At 33.6% G+C, this 20,750-nt stretch overlaps 2 protein-coding genes and 1 non-coding gene across 4 annotated transcripts; 2 read left to right on the top strand and 1 right to left on the bottom strand.

Annotated features, from left to right (window-relative positions):
* Nucleotides 1-1,094: 1,094 nt before the first annotated feature.
* Nucleotides 1,095-6,220, top strand: LOC114177306 (mannosyl-oligosaccharide 1,2-alpha-mannosidase MNS1-like). Of its 2 annotated transcripts, XM_028062588.1 has the most exons (14): nt 1,095-1,317; nt 1,622-1,669; nt 1,779-1,973; nt 2,360-2,472; nt 2,672-2,737; nt 2,876-3,047; nt 3,470-3,559; nt 3,741-3,865; nt 4,145-4,210; nt 4,525-4,633; nt 4,714-4,812; nt 5,161-5,241; nt 5,315-5,485; nt 5,621-6,220. In XM_028062588.1, exons 1-14 carry the CDS (start codon nt 1,153-1,155, stop codon nt 5,858-5,860), a joined length of 1,740 nt encoding a protein of 579 aa, XP_027918389.1. In that variant the 5' UTR covers nt 1,095-1,152; the 3' UTR covers nt 5,861-6,220. The 2 variants fall into 2 exon arrangements, with proteins under 2 accessions (XP_027918389.1, XP_027918390.1); XM_028062589.1 differs by lacking the exon at nt 2,360-2,472 and having other exon boundaries at nt 1,779-1,945.
* Nucleotides 6,221-8,254: 2,034 nt separating this feature from the next.
* On the bottom strand, nt 8,255-8,327 carry TRNAA-UGC. The gene has a single exon. It is a non-coding gene; the product is annotated as a tRNA-Ala (tRNA).
* A 7,483-nt stretch (nt 8,328-15,810) lies between these two features.
* On the top strand, nt 15,811-20,001 carry LOC114178450 (protein SMAX1-LIKE 4-like). Its single transcript, XM_028064367.1, has 3 exons — nt 15,811-17,402; nt 18,005-18,212; nt 18,392-20,001. The coding sequence occupies exons 1-3, from the start codon at nt 16,105-16,107 to the stop codon at nt 19,886-19,888; spliced, it is 3,003 nt and encodes a 1,000-aa protein (XP_027920168.1). The 5' UTR covers nt 15,811-16,104; the 3' UTR covers nt 19,889-20,001.
* Nucleotides 20,002-20,750: the final 749 nt, after the last annotated feature.

Consider the following 20,750-nt stretch of genomic DNA (forward strand, 5'->3'; position numbering starts at 1 on the left):
TTATAAATATTTAAAAAGATTAAATTTTCACCGACCTAAGAACTTAACTAAATTAAACTCACTAATAATAGAAGACGATATACTAATTATTAAAATACAAACACTTAAGTAATGAATTTATTGTCTAAGTAAATAAAATAAAATAAAAAGGTAAATGTGGGGAAGTAATTCAAATATATCTTAGATATGGGCTAAGGGCTCTCTAGTTTAAGTGGTAGAGTATATGGCAAAGTCCCTGATAGAACATGTTGTGTGGTTTAATTTTGTATGATGCAACAAATTGCGGTACAACTTATTATTTAGTCACAACCTAAGTGAGTGGTGAATAATCATGATAATATTTGTATTGTGAATGAATATTTTCTTATTAAAAGTATCGATGCTTAACTGTAGTGTGTTAGTAGAATCTGATCCCATGAGTGGTATGTCTCATTTGAAGGTGTCATTCTCATTCTTAATAGTTTATAAGATTTATAATAATTAATTCAACTCATATTAGTTCAGCGAGAGTTTCTAATTCTTTGACATCTAAGAAAGAGACATATTGTGTTGTAGAATTGAAAATAACTTCTAAGTAAACTAATATACTTAATGACAAAGAAGATACTAATACAGAAGATAATGATGAGTTGGATTTATAAGAATAGATTAACTTTTTTTTTCTGTATGAATTTCACATTATATAATGATTTTCGTGAATAAAATTATGAGTTTTTTTTTTTTTTATCATGGTTTTGGTATGGTCTTATGATTTTTCTTCTTTTTCTTTTTTATTTTTTACTTTTATTAATAAAATATTTATGTAATAGTTATGAAATTATTTGAAAATATCTCAAATTATTTATAACAAAAGCATTTAAATATTGAAACTAAAAAATAATTAAGTGAAGGTTGAGAATGGTGAAGATAAAGAGAGATGTAAAAGAGAGGGGAGGGGTTACAGAGAAAAAAAAAAAAAAAAAAGGAAAAGTCCTCCGACATTTACTGCGTCCGATTTTTACGTTGAGGTTAGAACTTACGTTGTGGTTCTTTTCACCCATTACAAATAATATCTTTCCTATCATTCTTTCTCTCCCAATAATACACTATTAATACTTAATTTCTTTCTCCTACTCACTTTTTCTTCAGGGTTCATTCAACATTGTTCAAGAAATGGGTAAAAAGTCTTCTTATTCATCTTCCTCCATGTCTGCATGGAGGTATTTGCAACCTCGTTATTATATTAAGAGGCCTAAACGACTTGCAATGGTCCTTATCGTCTGCGTTTCACTCACATGGCTACTCTATGACCGCAAATCACTCAGCACTGGACAACAGGTTCTTTCATTGTCTTTTCTCATCTCCTCTTAAATTAACCAAGAATTTTCCATTTTCATTATAAATGTGAAACCGATATAAAATCTACAAGAGTTGTTTTCTTCTTTTATATAGCATTCAGTTGTTGTTTTGTAAAAGAAAAAAGTTTTGATGTTAAAAGGGACGGAAGGGTACCATGTTAATGTTTTCAATTTGAATAGTCTATTTGATCATTGTTAATGATGTGTTGGTTATGTAATCTTTTGTAAGTTTGGTTCTTTGAAATCATCTTTAAGTTGTTTTCTTTTTCTTTCTCTGGAGCTAGGATGACATTTTGAAATTGAAAGAAGAGGTTACACGCTTGCAGAATTCAGTAAGATGTGCAGATTTTTGTTATCTACAGGGTTATTTGTTATACTTTCAAAATTTTGTTTTTGTGCCTTCGTGGTAATTGACTTGGTTTGAGTTATTTGAAATTGCAGATAGAAGATATAAAAGGCCACATGAAAGACACGACAGAAAGTATTCAGAATGAGGATGAAGTCAACAAATTCGCTAAGGATATTTATGTCGAAGATGATCCTATAAGCATACAACGAAGAGATAAAATAAAAGATGCCATGCTTCATGCTTGGACATCTTATGAAACGTATGCATGGGGAAATGATGAGCTTAAGGTTTTTCATACTATTTTCTTAACTTTTTAGTTAATCCACTACTTTTTAGTTATATGCTTGTTGCTTGAGGAGGATGCAACCCTTTTGGATAAGCCATTGAACCTTGAAAAATAGATATATCTTTGAAGTAATATAAGAAATGACACTTCATTCAAATTTTGATCCATGAAGGGGATAAGTGAAGTTTTACGTTGCAGGACACAATAATATATGCAGATTCTTTCTTCAACTGAAATTTACCTATTATACACATTAGGAGAAGCAATAACAAAGTGTGTCTGCATGTTCCTTTCTAAATCCATTTATGTTTAATGCTATAATAGCACAGAGTTTGGAAAAGTCAAATTAAAACTATGCAACTAATTAGTTTGCTATTCCTTGCACAGCCACAATCAATGAATGGTGTTGACAATTTTGGCGGTCTAGGGGCAACTATAGTAGATTCACTTGACACATTATTTATAATGGGTCTTGATGATCAATTTAATAGAGCTAGAGAGTGAGTTGTATTTTATTTTTAGTACATTTGATTTTGCAATCCTCTATGTCTGCTTGAAAATGTTTGTTCTTTTTCTTTTCTACTTTTGCTAAAAATTGAATTGGACAAAAAGAAAAACAGAGAGGACAATACTGATTACATCGTTTTTGTAGTAAACAATTGAACATATTCAAAGCATCTAATGAGATAAATATTGCAGGTGGGTTGCTGAATCATTGTCTTTCGACAAGAGCATTGAAGTTAGTGTGTTCGAGACAACCATAAGGTTGAATTAGAAGGTTCAATCTTAGTTTTGTTGAAATGCTAATTTCCTCCCCCACCTAACAGTTGTTGTAGCTTTGTAGATTACAACAGTTTTTCTTTCTAATTCATTTTCTGTCATTTATCTATCATTTTGGTTTAGAGTGTTGGGTGGCCTCCTTAGTGCTTATGATCTCTCTGGTGACAAAGTTTTCCTAGAGAAGGCCAGAGAAATTGCAGATAGGTTGTTGCCTGCTTGGAATACACCTTCAGGAATCCCCTATAATAGAATTAACTTGGCATTTGGCAACACAAATAACCCTTCATGGTCGCGGGTATGTTTTGTCATCACTATGTTACTTCATTAATTTGTCTAGAGTATATGTCATAACGCAGAATCTCAGCTTTCTATCAAAATCATTTCTAATCACTGATACTATTCTGTTACTAGAGATTTATAACCTGATGACTTGAGTTTTGTTTTTGTAAATTGTTGTTTGACTTGAATATTTGGATCATGTTCACCTCCAACATCACTGATTGATAAGAGGTCCTTTGATTGCTTGATGATCATATCAATGTCTTTTGTTTTGGTGTTGAAAATTTACTGTCTCCTCTGTGGAACTCATACTACATTTGTTAATACAACATACCATATGGTGTGTTGTCTTGCAAATCTTAATTGCATCTCATTGTTACATATTGTGATTTATTGTTGATTGTTTTATGTTCTTGATTGGTCGTTCTTTATTACTAGGGAAACAGTATTCTTGCGGATTCTGGTTCCGAACAACTCGAATTCATTGCTCTCTCTGAAAGGACAAAAGACCCCAAGTACCAAGAAAAGGTGACATTTTTCTACTTTTATGTGTTTTTCTTAACTGCTTTTTTGGCAAGAAAAACTGTCAACTTTATATGTCTTTTCCTTCATATTTACTAAACATTTTTATCAGTGGAATTCAAACCCACAACATTACTAAAAGTTACTAAGCATATTGATTTGAAGAATGTCACAATAATAATTTCAGGTAGAAAAGGTCATCAAGGGGCTTCATGCAACTTTTCCGGATGATGGGTTACTTGCTATATACCTTAATCCACTTACTGGAACTCAAACAGGTGGATCAGTTACATTTGGTGCAATGGGTGACAGGTATGAGACTTAAAAAATTTGCTAACATCATTATTGCATTATGATCTTGTAATTGTTGGAAACTTAAGTCTTGAAATAAAATTCAATTCCAATTTTATGAAAGTTTCTGCTAAACTCTTGATATAGATAATATGATAAAAGTGACTTTGTTCATGTGCTATGTTTTTTGGGAACGTGGAACAAACATGCTTAACCTTCACTAAGTTATAGACTGCTTGGCATTTTTCAATTACTTTATTGTTCACATGCTTTATAAGGTTATCCATTTATATGTTGCAGCTTTTATGAGTACCTACTCAAGGCCTGGATACAAGGAAATAAAACTGAAGCTGTAGCATTTTACAGGTAATAAGCTTTAAATGTTGTTTTTTCTTTGGAAAATTAAATGATTTTTTTACCTCTGTAAAATACAATGTACCTAGCTATCACATCTTACAAAGCATACCTAACTCTAGTCCACCATGTACATATTTTGTTGCCATAAACTTTTGGAAGAAGCTGAAGTATTATGGAATACCTTTCATCCATAATACTTGTTCTACAAAAACACACATTTAGCAAACTCTTTTCAACACTACTTTAATATGAAAGTTCAAACTTTTGAGTTAAGAGGCACATATAGAACCATATTTTAAATGTGTGAGCTAATGGTGGATCAGGGAAATGTGGGAGAAATCAATGATAGGTCTTCAAAGCATGATTAAAAAGTCAACACCTTCGTCTTTTGCATACATATCCGAGAGGCTTGGAAATGCAGTCTTTGATAAGGTGTTATTTGAAAAAGAAATTTATTTTAGTCTTAGCTGAGTATGACATTAAAAGAATATTTGATTTCGTCTCCTTTTCAGATGGACGAGTTAGCTTGTTTTGTTCCGGGAATGTTGGCTTTGGGATCTTCAAGCTCTGGCCCCGATGAAGCTGCAAAATATTTGGGCCTTGCAGAGGAGGTGATCCTGCTTTTTTCTTACTAGAAATATAATACCAGAGTACTTATTCTCTTAAAAACTTTAGCTATTAAATTGATGTGCTGAAACCAACATCACTCTTGCCTCTTCGCTTGGAATTGGAAACATTATTCAGAACATAATGAAGAACCAGGTTGTATTTGTATTTTCTCTTTCAAACCAAATCACAGACATCCAAGGTTTCAGTTTTGACGGAATATTAAACCATTTTTCCGAAAGGAATAAGCTTTATTGTGACGATAATTACTAATTTATGCTTAAAATATATGGGTTTGAGCTACCATTTTTCTTTCAAACTGACATTCGATTCTGATCCATCATGTTGCGCAGCTTGTATGGACTTGTTACAATTTTTACCAATCAACACCAACTAAATTGGCAGGAGAGAACTATTACTTTCGCGATGGAGAGGTTTGAATCTTAAATTCTGACATTGTTTGTCAAATTCCTAAGATGTTGTGCTCTAAGGTTATGAAAACTGTAGGATATGAGTGTTGGTACCTCGTGGAATATCCAAAGGCCTGAAACAATCGAGTCATTATTCTACCTCTGGCGTTTCACTGGAAACAAAACATACCAGGAATGGGGTTGGAATATTTTCCAAGCATTTGAAAACAATACTCGGTTGGAAACAGGATATGTTGGACTCAAAGATGTAAGAAATTCATAACTCTACATGATTAACTCTCACCCATGGAAAAGTTGTGCATGCATCGTTAACTGTTCTCACTTTGTTGTTATTCAGTTTAACATATGTAGTTTTCATAATAATGTGTGACTGAATGCTTAGGTGACTACTGGGAAGAAAGATAACATGATGCAGAGCTACTTCCTCTCAGAGACACTCAAGTATCTTTATCTGTTGTTTTCGCCTTCATCAGTGATTTCCCTGGATGAATGGGTGTTCAACACGGAGGCTCATCCTTTAAGAATTGTGACTAGAGTTTCTAATGAAGAGAGTGGTGACCCAGAAGAGGTATTTCCACGTCATTTGCATGGTAGAAAAGAAGGTCGAATTGAATATAAGTAGCTAAGAGTTGTTGCTTTGAGATTATTGTAAACATATCCTCAAGCATAGTTCCCAACGTACTCTCAAGTTAGATCCATCTTTACATGAGAATGTTTCATCAGCCAGATTAACGATAGCACAAGGGACTACTTCTCTTTCATTGTCTGTCTATGGTGGACGATATTTGGAAGCTTTGTTTATGGTGTAATTAGTAGGATAAATGTGGGTGTAAATTCTTAGGTAGAAACAGAGATCACTCTACTTTATATTTGACCTCTTTTTTGCATAGTTGTAAATGCTTGTGTATTAGTTGCAACTATGAGATGTAAGACATCCATGTTTGAAAACTCAGATTTCTTTGCTCTTCTAATTCAAAATTTACTGATATTAATGTTTTAGAGAGGAAATTTAGTTGAGTAACACTGAATATAAGAAAAGGATAAGTTCTAAATTTTTTAATGCATTGCCAACAAAATCTGTTCCTCGATACTTGTTCATGAGATTCTATCAAGTCTTCTGATAGATATTAAAGGCATCTTGGTTGGGTTACTATTTAAATATCTATTATATAGTGATACAAATTTTTATATTATTAACTTAGTCTAACAAGGTTAGGTGAGTGTTGCTGATATAACAAGATGAATACAGAGAGAAAAAGAATCTATTCAAATGCACCTCAACAAGAATTACAATATTTAACATTAAAGAAATCTCATCTCGAATGCATGAGTTGTTGTATATTTGGTACAAAACTAGGCACTTAAAATCCAACTGATAATACTACCAATCACAGTAACCATCATTGTTGAAACTTCCATCCAAAGTAATAACATAAAAGGTATTAATGCATGTTTAGTTTCGAGATGAATCAAGTTAAATGTGAATGCATGGTTTATATATTTAAATAACTTATAGTTTTTATATTTAAAATGCAAATTGGTAATATCAGCAACATGATGGATCACACATTTAATGTCAAAAGATTAAATTAACAATATTGGCTTAATCAAAGAAGAAAAATCCCATTTGGCAGGATCTTTAATTATGCTTCACTGCTCAATTGTTCTTTTTCAGAATCATGTTCTAGGTCCATTAACAAAAGATGAAAACTGCTAAACCCTTATGACATATATAAATTCAGAAGCATAGAATGACAATGTTGATAAATTTTACATTGGTGACAGATAAATATGGGCTAAGGACAACTAAAAAGAGCACTGGTAGCCTTCTAGATTCTAAGGTGCCAGACAAGGCACCAAGTATTAGAATCAGACATAAAACAATGATATTTTCTTTTTCAGTGTTTTCAGATAAACATATATAAACTGAATGATTTTATATTTGATGAAGAATCTGATCCATGTTTAGGAAACTGAGAGAGTGGTGGCGAAGTGGCCCCAGTATGAAATTGTGTAAATGGTAAATGAGAGGGAAAAAAATAAAAGGTAAATGTAATGTTATGGTGAAGAGCACGCTTAACTGGTATAAAGGTAAGAAAAAGGAGGGTAATGTGCAGTGAGTACATAATATGAATAGAATATTATGTTGAAGAAGAGGAAAGCAGTTAGTGAGAGGTCTATTCATTAAGCAGCATTCTGTGAACCCAAATGCATTATTTCTGAAGAAACAAGTGATGTTTTTGAAAGGTCTATTTTCAGGCCAGCAGGGACAAACATGCAGAGTTTGTTTGTTCTGAGTCATCCCTGACCTATTTTGTTACCTTATATAGATATAGATGCAATAGCTAGGTTTTGTTTTGTTGTCTTGTGTTTTTTGCTCATATATGTTATTCAAGTGCTACCCGATTCCTGCCAATTTCTCCATCAATCAATGTTATGGGCAACTGAGCCCAGAGAAAACTTTTTATGCATTATCAATTTACGACCATCTTTGTGCTATCATTTTTTTTTGTCTAACTGTCTCACCAAAAGGTTGCAGGAAGGATCACCCTAAAGAGAATAAAACCTCTACGCGTTTTGAACTATAATGTTCCTCAAAAATTATCGTCTGTTGTCAGAAATCTGAGAACTTAATTTGTTGGTTCGGTGTTTAATACTGGTTTAGTTCTGAATAACGAATTGTGAATTAGACCGTGTCTTAGTCATGAATAAAAAATGTTTTGTAAGGAACTGTGGCAAGAAAGAAGCAATTGGATCGAAATTATTAGTTGTGTGTAGGTATGTACAGATTCAGATAGAACAACCAGAAAAGCCAATACATAGTTTTGACTTGGGACCAGTTGATTGTGATGTATTCAAGCCATGTGACTGTCTCCCCTTTGGATTTAGGTTCATCAAAATTGAAGAAGAAAACAAAATAAAGTTCAAATTAAGAAGCAGAAGCTAACAACATCTGGTAGTGTGCGATAGAAACAAGGAATAAAGTGTGTGCGGAAAAAACCGTAAAATGTCATTTTGGAGATGCAGGGGATCGAACCCTGTGCCTCTCGCATGCAAAGCGAGCGCTCTACCATTTGAGCTACATCCCCTTGGCAAACTTATTTGATTTTGCAGATATAATCACTGAGAGGTGCCAAATTGGGTCATCCAAGTTCTTAAAGAAGTAAAGTTTCTAAATTTTTAAGTAATTAGAAAACTGAGAGAGCGGTGAAAAGAGAAAGACACGCAAATTAGAAAAGAGAAATATATTATCGAAAGCAATTAACAAATTGTTAATGGTTTAACTAATAAAATCACATGAATAGGTGAAAAATCATATGCTTAAAGATTTTTTGTGTCAAAAATCTTTTTGATAAAGGTTAAGGTAACATATGTTGTTGTGATAAAAATGATGATACATATATGTTATTATTGTTACTTGTGGAAAATTGAATTAATGTAAGAACTCATTCTTGAAAGAGGGATTCTCAAATTTTCAAAATGTGAATTTGAGTTCCAAACCTAGTAGAAATGAATAATTAAGATGATCAATATATATTAACTTACTGGTTAAAAAGAAAAAAAAAAATACAGACTTATTATCTTGATATTTTATATCAAAGCGGAGTCTTCCATCTCATGGATATTTTTCTCTAATTGAATCACCAACTTGCTAAACTCAACAAATCAAATTTGCCTCCCAAAAAAAAAAAAAAATAGAGATATTTGAAAATAATTTAAACGAGTTATATTTATTTATGTGTTTAATGTACTAGATAATGCACGTTTTAGAGTATAGTTTTATTTGAATTTCTATATTAGAAAGAGTAACTTTTAGATATTTTCAATATTTTAATGTTTTTCATGAATATGTCAAAATTTATATCGGTATATTTCACAGAAGAAGAACAAATTTGTGGATTTTTTTATATTATCATGACAATGAAAAAATTAATAAATTGACTATTTTCTTATTAATCTATGATAGCATGCATGCCATAATATTTTTTATTTTTATATTTGATATTTTAGGAAAATACTACCATTGTTTCTCAGCTCTGTTGTTGTCTCAATACAAGAGCCTCAATAATTTATCATAGTTGAAATATTTTTATATAGTTGTTTTAGAGTAAACTAGAGGTTATTTATCTAGATTAACAATTGGCACGAACTAATGTGTCATTCTACCAAAAATTCTCATATAACATCTGATTTTTTTTTGGTAAATTTGTTAAAATAATTTGCAAAAAAATACCTTTTTCTACTATTTTTTTAAGAATCGTTATTGACAAGTAATTCCTTTGTAAAATTCGTAAGTATTTCTTACAAAATTTATTGTGAAAAGTGTTTTATACAAAATATTTTACAAAAAAATTAACTGTAATTTTCGACAAATTTTCTTTTCATAACAAAATTTATAACTATTTTTTTAAAAAAATTCAAAACAAAATTTATAAGAAATATAAGTTTTTTTAGTAATATCATTCTTTTAATATGAATATTATTTTTTACTTAACGAATGTCTTTAATAATTATGAAATAAAAAAAGTGTAAGGTTAAAATCAACATAAAAAATTAGTCTAATAAGAAGATATGTATATTGAATTTGTACAAGAGATAGCTAGAATTGATGTATGAGAAAGCAAGGGTTACTTAACTCAGAATTATACATTAGGTGCCATATAATGCCTATTTTTTTTGTTATATTATATTGATATGTAGAGGTTGAGACAATATGGAAAGACATGTTGGATGATTCTCACCATCAAATGTTTCTATTCTTAATTCTAGACACAGCCGCTTTAATTTATTGATTTGTTTATGTATTCTTTAGCAAAAGGATATAAGAAAGAGAAAGAAAGAAAGAAAGAGATGGATGAGATTTTTATGGGGATTAGTGAACAAAGAGAGTGGCAGCAATGATGGTTTAGGTTCTCATCGTTTTGCATGCAATATAGAAAGATGAGCAGAGAAAGAAAGGAACATACTTTCATCACTTTCCCTTTCACTTTCTTTGCTTTACTTCCCTTATTTGCTTTAATCACTCTCTTAGATTTCAGTAACAAAAGCTTCCTCCTCCTTTATCCTTTCTCCTTTACTTCTCTACTTTCACTTTCCATATCAACTTTTTTTTTTCATACACAAAATCCAAAACCAAAGAAAAGAATCTATTATATACCATCAAACAAATTCTACGTATAAAATGCTCTCAACCTAATCTCACTTTAATGCTTCGAATCGATTGCATAAGTACATAACAGTTCTTGTTTGAGTTGCATTGAGCTTAAGGTGAATTACAAATGAAGGGTGTAGGTAGGCCTTTTTGAATGTCAGGTTAATCATTGTGTCGTGTGACATCACAAACCATAGTGCCACAAAAAACAAAAGCGAACTTGTAAGTTTAAGAATTGTATATTCCGCTGAGAAAAACATAGTATATGTTAGTGAAAAAAACACAACCTTATGAAATACAATTGTAGCCAGGAGACAAGTTTGTGTGTCACGATCACGGAGATGTACAATTTTTTTATTTATCAAATACTGTGTATGTTTTAGGGAATAAAGGTTCAGGAAGGGAAAAGAGAGTTACACATATTTTTCTCTCTTGCTTTTGAAGCACACAGAGATTTAGAAAACACACATATGTTAAATCTGAAATCTAAAAAAAAATAGGTATCGGTAATACATATATTTTTAAGTTTAAATAGCTTTCAAAGTATAAATAAATAAAAAAAAGTATTACTACTTTAAAATATAATACAAATGTATTACTTGTTTAAAAATGCAAGATTTTAAAATTAAAAGAAAAAATTAGGTTTATAGAGGAGGTTTCACTAAAGAGAACAAACACCAATGAAACCTGAACTCAACCACATAAAGCAGTGAGTTTATGAGTCTTTATTCTTGTATAATGTGCTCTACTTTCTCATTTCTAGCCAATGTGGGACTTAGAGTCACACTTGAATTGCTAACAATCTCCACTTGTTAGGTTTTTAAGGAGGGGTTCATCGGGAAGATACAACACCAATGAACATGAGCCCAACCCACATATAAGGGATTGACACCACTCTTAACCCAAAAAACCTTAAGACGATGAGTTTATGAGTCTTTATTCTTATATAGTACTTTACTTTCTCATTTCTAACCAATGTAAAACTTATATTCACACTTGGATTCCTAACAAAAACAACTTACAAAAGAAAATTATGTGTAGATTAATTTCATATAATGCAACAAAAAAAATTGTAAATAGAAAGTTTAATATTAATAACTAACAATCTGGGATATATATATATATATATATATATATATATATATATATATATATATATATATATATATAAACAACATTTTATGCAAAAAAAAAAATTAATTATTTGCCCTTATCTACCCAATAATAAGTTACAATTACTACATCTAAAATAATTTGTTAGTAAGCTAAATGAAATTAATTTGAAGGCTTATGAATCGGAAAAAGTGGTTGTATATATATGTTTACAAAGCAAGCAGTTAAAATTACATGATTTTTTCAAAATACATTACCTCCATCCATATCTCAAGATATATATCATGCATGCATGAGAGTAAGAGGAAGAGTATAAAAGAGAGAATATAATATATTATATGGTGGGGATAATGGGAGGGGAAAATGTATAAAGTTGCACGCTATGGCTTCTTTTTCACCTCCTAAAAAAATGTCTACATTCTAACTTTTTTGAGTCAGGAATGGGTGGAATGTGGTTACTTATAGAGATCAGAGAATTGCATCTCAGAATCAAAGCCTCTATGCTACTACTTTGTGGGTTCCACTGTCCTTCTCTTTATGCCTCCCACCTACACACATTCCCTTTCCTTTTTCTTTCTTCCTTTAACTTATATACATTTTTTTTTATTTCTTAGATTCAAATGCTGTTCTTTTCTTCCTCAGCCACATTAAACTTACTCTAGTATTTATTTTTCTTCAGCATATATATCAAAACTTACCTATCTCTGTTCGACATGGAAGGTTCTAAATCCTAGTTTGAACACTAGCTGTTGCAAGATGGTAAATTAACTACTGAAATACTTTTCTATATTTTTATCTGATATATTTCTTTGATTTTCGCAAATGTATCCAGAAAAAAGGACTGAATGAATAGATTAATGGACATGGTGACTAATGTTAATGTTTTGAGTAACCAACCTATCATCACTAGAAAAATTGGCAGTCGTGGTTTAATGAAAGTACATGAACTTGTCTTTTCTGTCAAACAAAGCTAGAGGAGAGGAGCTACTATAGCTGTGAAATAAGTGCTACGTAACCCTAGGAGTAGGAGCTGTCAACCACAATCCATCACACAGTTCTTGTTTTTAATTTTAGAAAATAATAATAATGACCCTTTTCACAATAAAAGCTGTGCAAATCATATGTGTGGAATTGCTTCATGTTTGTTGTTTAATGTGGCTAATCATGTAACTTAGGGTAAAACGCTGGGTTTTTCTTTAATGCTTTGTTGAAAATCTGTTAGTGAAGATGCAAACCAAATGATTGGATTGGTTTTTGTATATGAATGAGGATGATTAAGGTTCACATTGGCAATTAATCCATAAAGGGGATCCTTTTCTTGCAACTGGAGAAATGGTATTGTCTTCCTCACTTTTCAAACTTTAAAATATAATGTTCCAATGATTTGAGCTCCTCCTTTCAATCAAAACCATCCCTTTTTGTTTTTGTTAAAAGGGTTTGCCATTGATGCCACCAAAATCATCACTGAGCCTCACCAGCTCATAATTACCTACTTACTGCTGTCTTTCTCTTTAATCCCAACAAAACACATACACTGCTATATATCTCTTGGTTGATTAATATAAACTTTGAGAAAGTAAATAACATATGCAACTTCATAGCATGATATTTACTAGTATTTTAAAATATGAGACAAACAAATGGGACTAGTCAAAATCAAATATTATGCAGGCTTCATCAATCTCACGTAAAAGAAAGTCTTTTTTACTCTCATGGAATATATGTCTTATATATAGTGATGAAGCCTCCAATCTCGTGATGATAAATGTAAGAGTGACAGGTATCAGTATCAGTATCAGTATCACTCAGCTACATATATTCGATAAATCAGACTTTTACAAAGTAATAACTTAGTTGATATACATATATCTGTGTCTTTGACTGCAAAATAGATGCTCAATGTTAACCTCAAAAGTTTGAACGCTCTAGGGCAACTGTTTACTTATATATACACTATTGTACTGTGCTCAAAACGAAAAGTATTTACGAGGTGATTAATTTGCATAATTTTATATAAATTGCATTGCAACCGTTCAATAAAATACATTTACCTACTGTGTTTGGTGCTCAATTTTAAATTTAAGTACATCATTGGTACTCCCAAGCTTTTCAATTTTTTTTATGTACTTTCCATTCCACTCACTTCCAACAGAAACACTTCTTATATAGTTATGTATATAAAGGCCATATTAACGGATTTTCCATCCTTCTTTTTGGTGTAATGGAGAATAAGGAAGTCACACAATTAGAATATTATGCTTCTATTCCATTTTATTTTTTTTTCTCCTTTTTTGTTTCCTTTTTCTTGAACCTACCTTAAACTCTTGAACAGATAGTAGTCTCGGAATTCGCGCGATGCAATACTTCCAAGATGAAGCTCTCCCTCTAGGTCCTAGTCCTTTTCAAGATTTGTTATCTTCTTTCATTTTCTTTTGGGAATTATTAACATAAAAGTAAAGGCTACAATGATTCATTTTTCTTATCATATGAATCATGCTTCGAATCTTGCAAGGGTCAAATTAAGGTGACTACGTGAGGACCCATATGCTTCCTTCATGTACAGTTTGGTCAAAGTTATGTCTAATCCTGCCCTCTCTCAGTTACTATTTTGCATGGGAAGACGTCACAACGAAACTAGTGTCAATGTAGTTTCAAAAGGTGACAATGCAACTCTAAGAAACTACATATTTATATGGATATGGATTATATATAAATAGTGTATATAAAGTGTCCCTTAGAGATACATATATATTCCTTTCATATATCTCAATAAGAATCTAGTCTAGCAGATAAAATAAAACCTGCAAAAGAAATAGCTGGATTAAGAAAGCAAGAGAGAAAAAACCAAACGTAAATGAATGGAATTAATGGTGAGGGGTAAAATATTAGACGAAAGTAGTAAAATGGTTGCACTACTAAAAGTTGAGAATTAAAGTGTTGCAGAAGGTGGTTTAAGGCTTCCAAGAAATCACAAAATGGAGACACGTATAGTGTGAGAATTGAATAAACGAGACGGGAACAAAAATGGGTGTTCAAGTTCTGTAACAGTATGGAGAATATATCAGTTTTCGTTGCTTTATATGGTAAAACAAAAGGTTGGTTTAAGTGGGTTGTTGGAATGGGAGAGATGAGATTAAGACAAAAGGTGATTGCAGTTTGCAGAGGAGAGAGAAGTGAGGCTGAAAAAGAACCAATAATTCTAACAGGGGATACCAGACAGAGGCTTGCTTTTTGGGTACTTGGGGAATAAATTACTGTCTCTCTACGAGGATTGGCGTCAAAAGAGACACCCTAACGTTGTAGCACTATAATTCAACAATTAATGTAAAATTTAACCTTTCTGGATCTTAAGTTTTAATCAATTCTTAGTTTTTAAACTCAACTTTGACCTTTTATGTCTCAGTTCAAATTGTAATGGCATGAATTTCAAATACTTGATATCATGTCAGAAAGCTCAACATTATCACCAAACCGTGAGTTTATTGAGACAAATAATGTAATTGAAGGAGGCTATATAGTAAACTAAACATAACCTTTCAATGTTTAAAGATTATAAAAAAAAATGTAATTTACCGCTTTGCTTTATAAAAGAAAATCTTTCAAGCCACTGGCTTCTTTTCCCTTTAGTAACTTTTTTGAATTTCTGCTGCCCTTGTCTGTCTATTCAAAAGATGATGTGGAAAAGGGTGGGAAGCTCTATGAGTCCGAGTAAAAATTTTGAATTGCGGGTCCACATCACTGCACTCTCTAATTTCCTGTGCTACTTTATTTTCTTACAATAATGTAGAGCAGAAAATAACACTACAATTTATCTTTTAGCCCTTTGTATTATGATAACAATGATTAACCATGATAAAAAGAAAATGCATGCATGCACATTGTTCTTGCAGGTAGCAGATAGATGAGTAGCCTAAGATCACTAAAGCCTCAGGCTTTCATACTTTTATAAATGCATTGTTTTCACCAAGTTAATTAACTTAGTACATACATAAATAAGTTAACATTGCTTAATATCCTTCCTTCATTCAAAATTCTACGAATATACTACAAATAAATGTCGCAAATGATATGAACACCCACAATACAGTATTATAAGATTCACAGAAAGGAAAAATATAGATTCAAATGACATCTACAGAGAGAACTGTTAACTGGAGGGGATGAGAGAGAGTAAAGGCAATGAAGTAGAATTGGTGAAATAATAAATAAAGACAAGAAAAGCTGCTTCTTTAAACTAAAAACAAAAGAGAGAATTAAAGAAAAAGAAAAGAATAAAAATGATGAGTGACAAGAAGTATAAAGAAGGCGGTGAGGCATATAGTTCAGGTATTTCTAAAGCCTAACGACTCTCACTAGAGCTTATTTTTCTCTCTGTGTTTTTGTCTCAGCTTACACTTGTTCCATTCTTGAAACGAGTCCATTCACTTAGTTCCACGTTCCTTTCATCCAAAGAGAGATCAAAGGGCAGCGTCGAAAGTGATTTGAGCATAGAAAGAAAGAGTGTATAGGGTGGTGAGAAAGAGAAGGATAAGAAGAAGAAGAGAAGAAAAGGTTCATCAGCAACAAAGGGGGTGGTGAGGGGGGTGGTGTTTGGCCAAGTGATGCGCTCAGGAGTTTGTGCATTACAGCAGACCCTCACAGCTGAGGCTGCTTCAGTGTTGAAGCACTCTCTGGGGTTGGCTCGGAGGAGGGGCCATGCACAGGTCACTCCTCTGCATGTGGCTGCCACTTTGCTCAGCCTCAGAGGCAGTTCCCTGAGAAGGGCTTGTCTCAAGTCTCAGCCTCACCAAACTTCTCATCCTCTTCAATGCAGGGCTCTTGAGCTCTGCTTCAATGTGGCTCTCAACAGGCTCCCAACAGCACCGGCTCCTTTGATCCACACTCAGCCCTCTCTCTCCAATGCTCTCATTGCTGCATTGAAGAGAGCTCAGGCTCACCAGAGAAGGGGCTGCATAGAGCAACAGCAACAACAGCCTCTTCTTACCATCAAGGTTGAACTGGAACATCTCATAACATCAATCCTTGATGACCCTAGCGTTAGCAGGGTTATGAGAGAGGCTGGTTTCTCCAGCACTGCTGTTAAGAACAACATAGAGGATTCCTCACCCCATTCTGTTTTCCAGTGTTACAACAGCTCTGGTGGTGTGTTTTCTTCTCCTTGCTCACCCTCTTCCAGTGAGAACCACAGGGAAACAACCACCAACCCTGCCAACTTCAGGCAGACTCATCATTTCTTAACTTCTTATGCTTCTGAGTTCCACCCTTCACTTCTCTTTTCTCCGCTGAAGAGTGCACCGGCGTGTTCCTTCTCTGGTGCAGCTTCTTCAGGTAAGGATGATATCAAGGTTGTCCTGGATATTCTCCTGAGGAAGAAGAAAAAGAACACTGTGATTGTAGGTGACTCTGTGTCATTAACTGAAGGCCTTGTGGGAGAGCTTATGAGAAGGGTAGAAAGGTCAGAAGTGCCTGACGAGTTAAAGTCAACCCGTTTTATCAAATTCCAGATTTCACCTGCTTCTTTGAGTTGCATGAAGAGAGATGAAGTTGAAATGAAGGTGCTGGAACTAAAAAGGAAGGTGAATTCCGTTGCATCAGGAGAAGGGGGTGGCATTTTTTACATTGGAGACCTGAAGTGGACCGTGGAGGAGGCAAGTCTCAGTGACAAAGAGGAAGGGTCCCCAGAAGGTTACAATCCAGTTGATCATTTAGTTTCAGAAATTGGAAGGTTATTCTGTGACTGTGGAACCTCAAATAATGCTAAGGTGTGGCTCATGGCCACTTCTAGTTACCAAACATACATGAGATGTCAAATGAGGCAACCCCCTCTTGAGAAGCAGTGGGCTCTTCAGGCTGTTCCTGTTCCATCAGGTGGACTTGACTTGAGTCTTCATGCTCCCAGGTAATCATTTGCTTAATAATTAGTTTAATGCCAGAAACACTAGCCAATTACTGAAAATGTCTTGCTTATTTTATTTGATATAATGCAGAAAGAAGAAAAAAAAACCTCCATGTATGACAAGTAAAAATTAAATAAAAAAGGAAAAAAAAAAGAAGAGGAAAGGAAAACATAAGTACATAAAAGTTATTCAGGCATGATGGTTTGTTGAAAGCTTAATTTGTTTTACATTTTGTTGAGGAGTGCGTACGGTCACTGAGCCATGCCAGAAGCATTGTGAAAAGCATGGTTGGTTGGTTGGTGAGAGCAGAAGTGAAGCAGAGCCTTTCTGTTTCTGGTTCTGCCTCACTTTAGTTTGTCAGTATATAACCAACCTCTTACACATACGCATGCACATCATATTGAGCTGGCAAAACTGAAACTAGTAAAGGAAAAAAATAGTCACATAATTTTGCAAATATACCTTATTGCACCCACAGGGAATAATTGAGACCTATTGTGATGTTAAGTGAAAAGAATGAAAGCCACATACTCTAAACTCAACAGTGACTATTTTGTTTAACTTTGGATGTTAACTTTATGAATATTTTGATCTCAATTTTCAGTGTCCTTGACTCAAAGATGAGCATCACCCAAAATCAATCTCATGTGCCCGAAACAAAGCCCCTTGGTAACACGGAGCAGCAGGATAGGCTGAACTGTTGTGAAGAGTGTGCCTCCAATTATGAAAAAGAAGCCCAATTTCTTAAGCCAGATCAAAAGAAAATGATCCCATTCTGGCTTCAGTCTCATAGCACAGAAGACCATGATAAGGTAGAACATTACTGAGTTGAAAACTGAAAGCCAAGTTAATTTTCTGTTTATATTTTATAATCCAACAATTTAGCAACAACTTTATCTTTCTTCTCAACATGCATGCTCTTGGTCCTATTAGTTTAGATTTTAAAAATTGTAATGACTTATGACTTTATGTAACAATCGAACATTTTCAGGATGAATTAGTCAAGTTGAAAAGAAAGTGGAACAGACTGTGCCACTGTCTCCACCAAAGCAAACAGCTTCATAACCCATTGAACTGGAACAACAGTTATAATTCAGCAAGCTCCATATCTTTTGCGAACAATGCGACACATTGCTCCACCTCCAAACTTGTTCCTCGATTCCGGCGCCAACAATCATGCATTATTGAGTTCAATTTCGGCGACAAAAGGGAAGCAACAGAGGCAGTCTTAGATTCCCTGGAGGGCATGGAAGGTAAAGAAGTAAAGACTACTCTCGCTCTTGGCAATGGCGGTTCAGGTGAGACGGTGGGGGATATAACTGATGATAGAACACTGCAAAGAGCTCATATTTGTAAACTATTGCAGGAGAATGTGCCATGGCAGTCTGAGACTGTTCCTTCAATAGCAGAAGCCTTGATCCATTCCAAATCAGCAAAGCAAAATAACAGTATTACTTGGTTACTAGTGAAAGGCAATGACATCATTGGGAAAAAAAGGTTGGCACTTGCAGTTGCAGAATCAGTTTTTGGCTCAACTGATGTGCTCCTTCAATTTGACATGCTAAAGAGAGAGACTTCAGTGGCCCCATTTTCTGAAATGCTGGCAGGAGCGCTGAAAACCCACCAACAGCTTGCGGTGCTAATAGAAAATGTTGAATTTGCTGATGCCCAGTTCATGAAATTCCTCTCAGATGGGTTTGAAACAGGAAAGTTTGGAAATTTCACTGAAGAGAACTCAATCCAAGTGATTCTCATTTTGACAAGTGGTGGATCCACTAGCATTGAGGAGAAGAACGAGGATTCGGTTATCAAGCTGTCATGGGAGGTTAGTGAAACCAAGCCTAACTTAGAGACTCAATCTGTCGCAGCTAGGATTATAGAGCCTTATTTGGGCAACAAAAGAAGAGCTGAACTTGATTTGTTTTCTGACACCAAGAGTTTTCAAGGGAGCAAGAAGAAAGTGTGTTCGAGACAAACGAGCTTCAACACTCTTGATCTGAACATGAAAGCTGATGAAGAGGGTGATGGGGAGGGTAAAGAAGCGGAAAGTAATCCAATTTCAAGTGATTTGACTAAGGAAACTATAGCTGATCCACTTAGCCAAAACGGGTTTCTTGACTCCATTGAAAACCGGTTTGAGTTTAACACAAGTTCAGTTAAAGACAGAGAGATGGCAGAGTTGTTTTTGTGCAAGATAAAAGGGTCTTTTGAGGAGGTTCGTGGGAAACAATGTTGTTGGGAGAATTTAAGTGTAGATGAGAGGGTGATTGAGGATGTTTGTTTTGGGTGTGGTTATTTTACCAACAAGCTGTTTGAGAAATGGCTGAAAAAGGTTTTCCAAAGCAGTTTAAAAACAGTTAACTTTGGAGGGAAGGAGGGTATAGTTTTTAGACTTTGTTGGGGTGGTAAAGGAGATACAAAAGCAGATAGTGGGTTCATGAGTTCTTCTCTGCCCAAGAGTATCCAACTTAATTACTTCATAGAGTGATCAATTTTGGGTACTGAGGGCTTCTTGTAAAATTGTCTACATGGTGTAAAATGGAATAGTTTGTGTAACACCTAATTTTCGTAATAGCATGGGTTTGTTTTCATTCTCTTCAACAATTTGTTCATCACTTCTTACTTCCACCATTTATTCTAGGTAATGTTGGTATTCTGTTAACCTATGTTTCGTTTCAGGTTTCAGTTTAGAGTTCTATTATTCAATCATAGTGTTTAACTTGCATTTTTAGGTTTTACTCTAATCACCACGAGTTCCGTTTAGAAAGCTAATGGAAATTTTAGACTTAGATTTTCAATAATAGATAACTTTAAACTGCGAGATGGAAATCTAAACAAGAAATGACAAAAAAAGTGTTATGTTATACCTTTTTTGTAAGTTGTTTCGTGTTTCACTATCCTTGTGATTTAATCGAAGCACATTCATCATTGCTCTGTAGGCTTCCATGCACAAACATAGAAAGGAAGTTATGCTCCCAACAGAAGAAAATCAAAACGACAAATAATAACAGCAATTGAGAAATATGTGTGTGCCTTCGCTACAAGACAATATTGAAGCTTTCTGGTTCCAATTTAAATATTCAAATGCATCATTACTTTGACCACCATGAGTGCGTCCCTTCTTTCTTCTTTGTAAAACCATTGGTTTGTTGTGTTATGTGAAGTTATGATACTCAAATTTTGTATTGCTTTATGTTAGAAAAACCTGATGTTTTAATTGTGTAAAGTTGTGCTATGATAGTCATATTCTCTCATTCTACCATTCTTCATAATAAAAGACCACCTCCAGGTACAAATGAGACATGATAATTTATGAAAGTGTAGTGTATTTATCAACTGATTTTATTAAA

Source organism: Vigna unguiculata, chromosome 3 (assembly GCF_004118075.2).
Source record: "Vigna unguiculata cultivar IT97K-499-35 chromosome 3, ASM411807v1, whole genome shotgun sequence".
NCBI classification, from domain to species: Eukaryota; Viridiplantae; Streptophyta; class Magnoliopsida; order Fabales; family Fabaceae; genus Vigna; species Vigna unguiculata.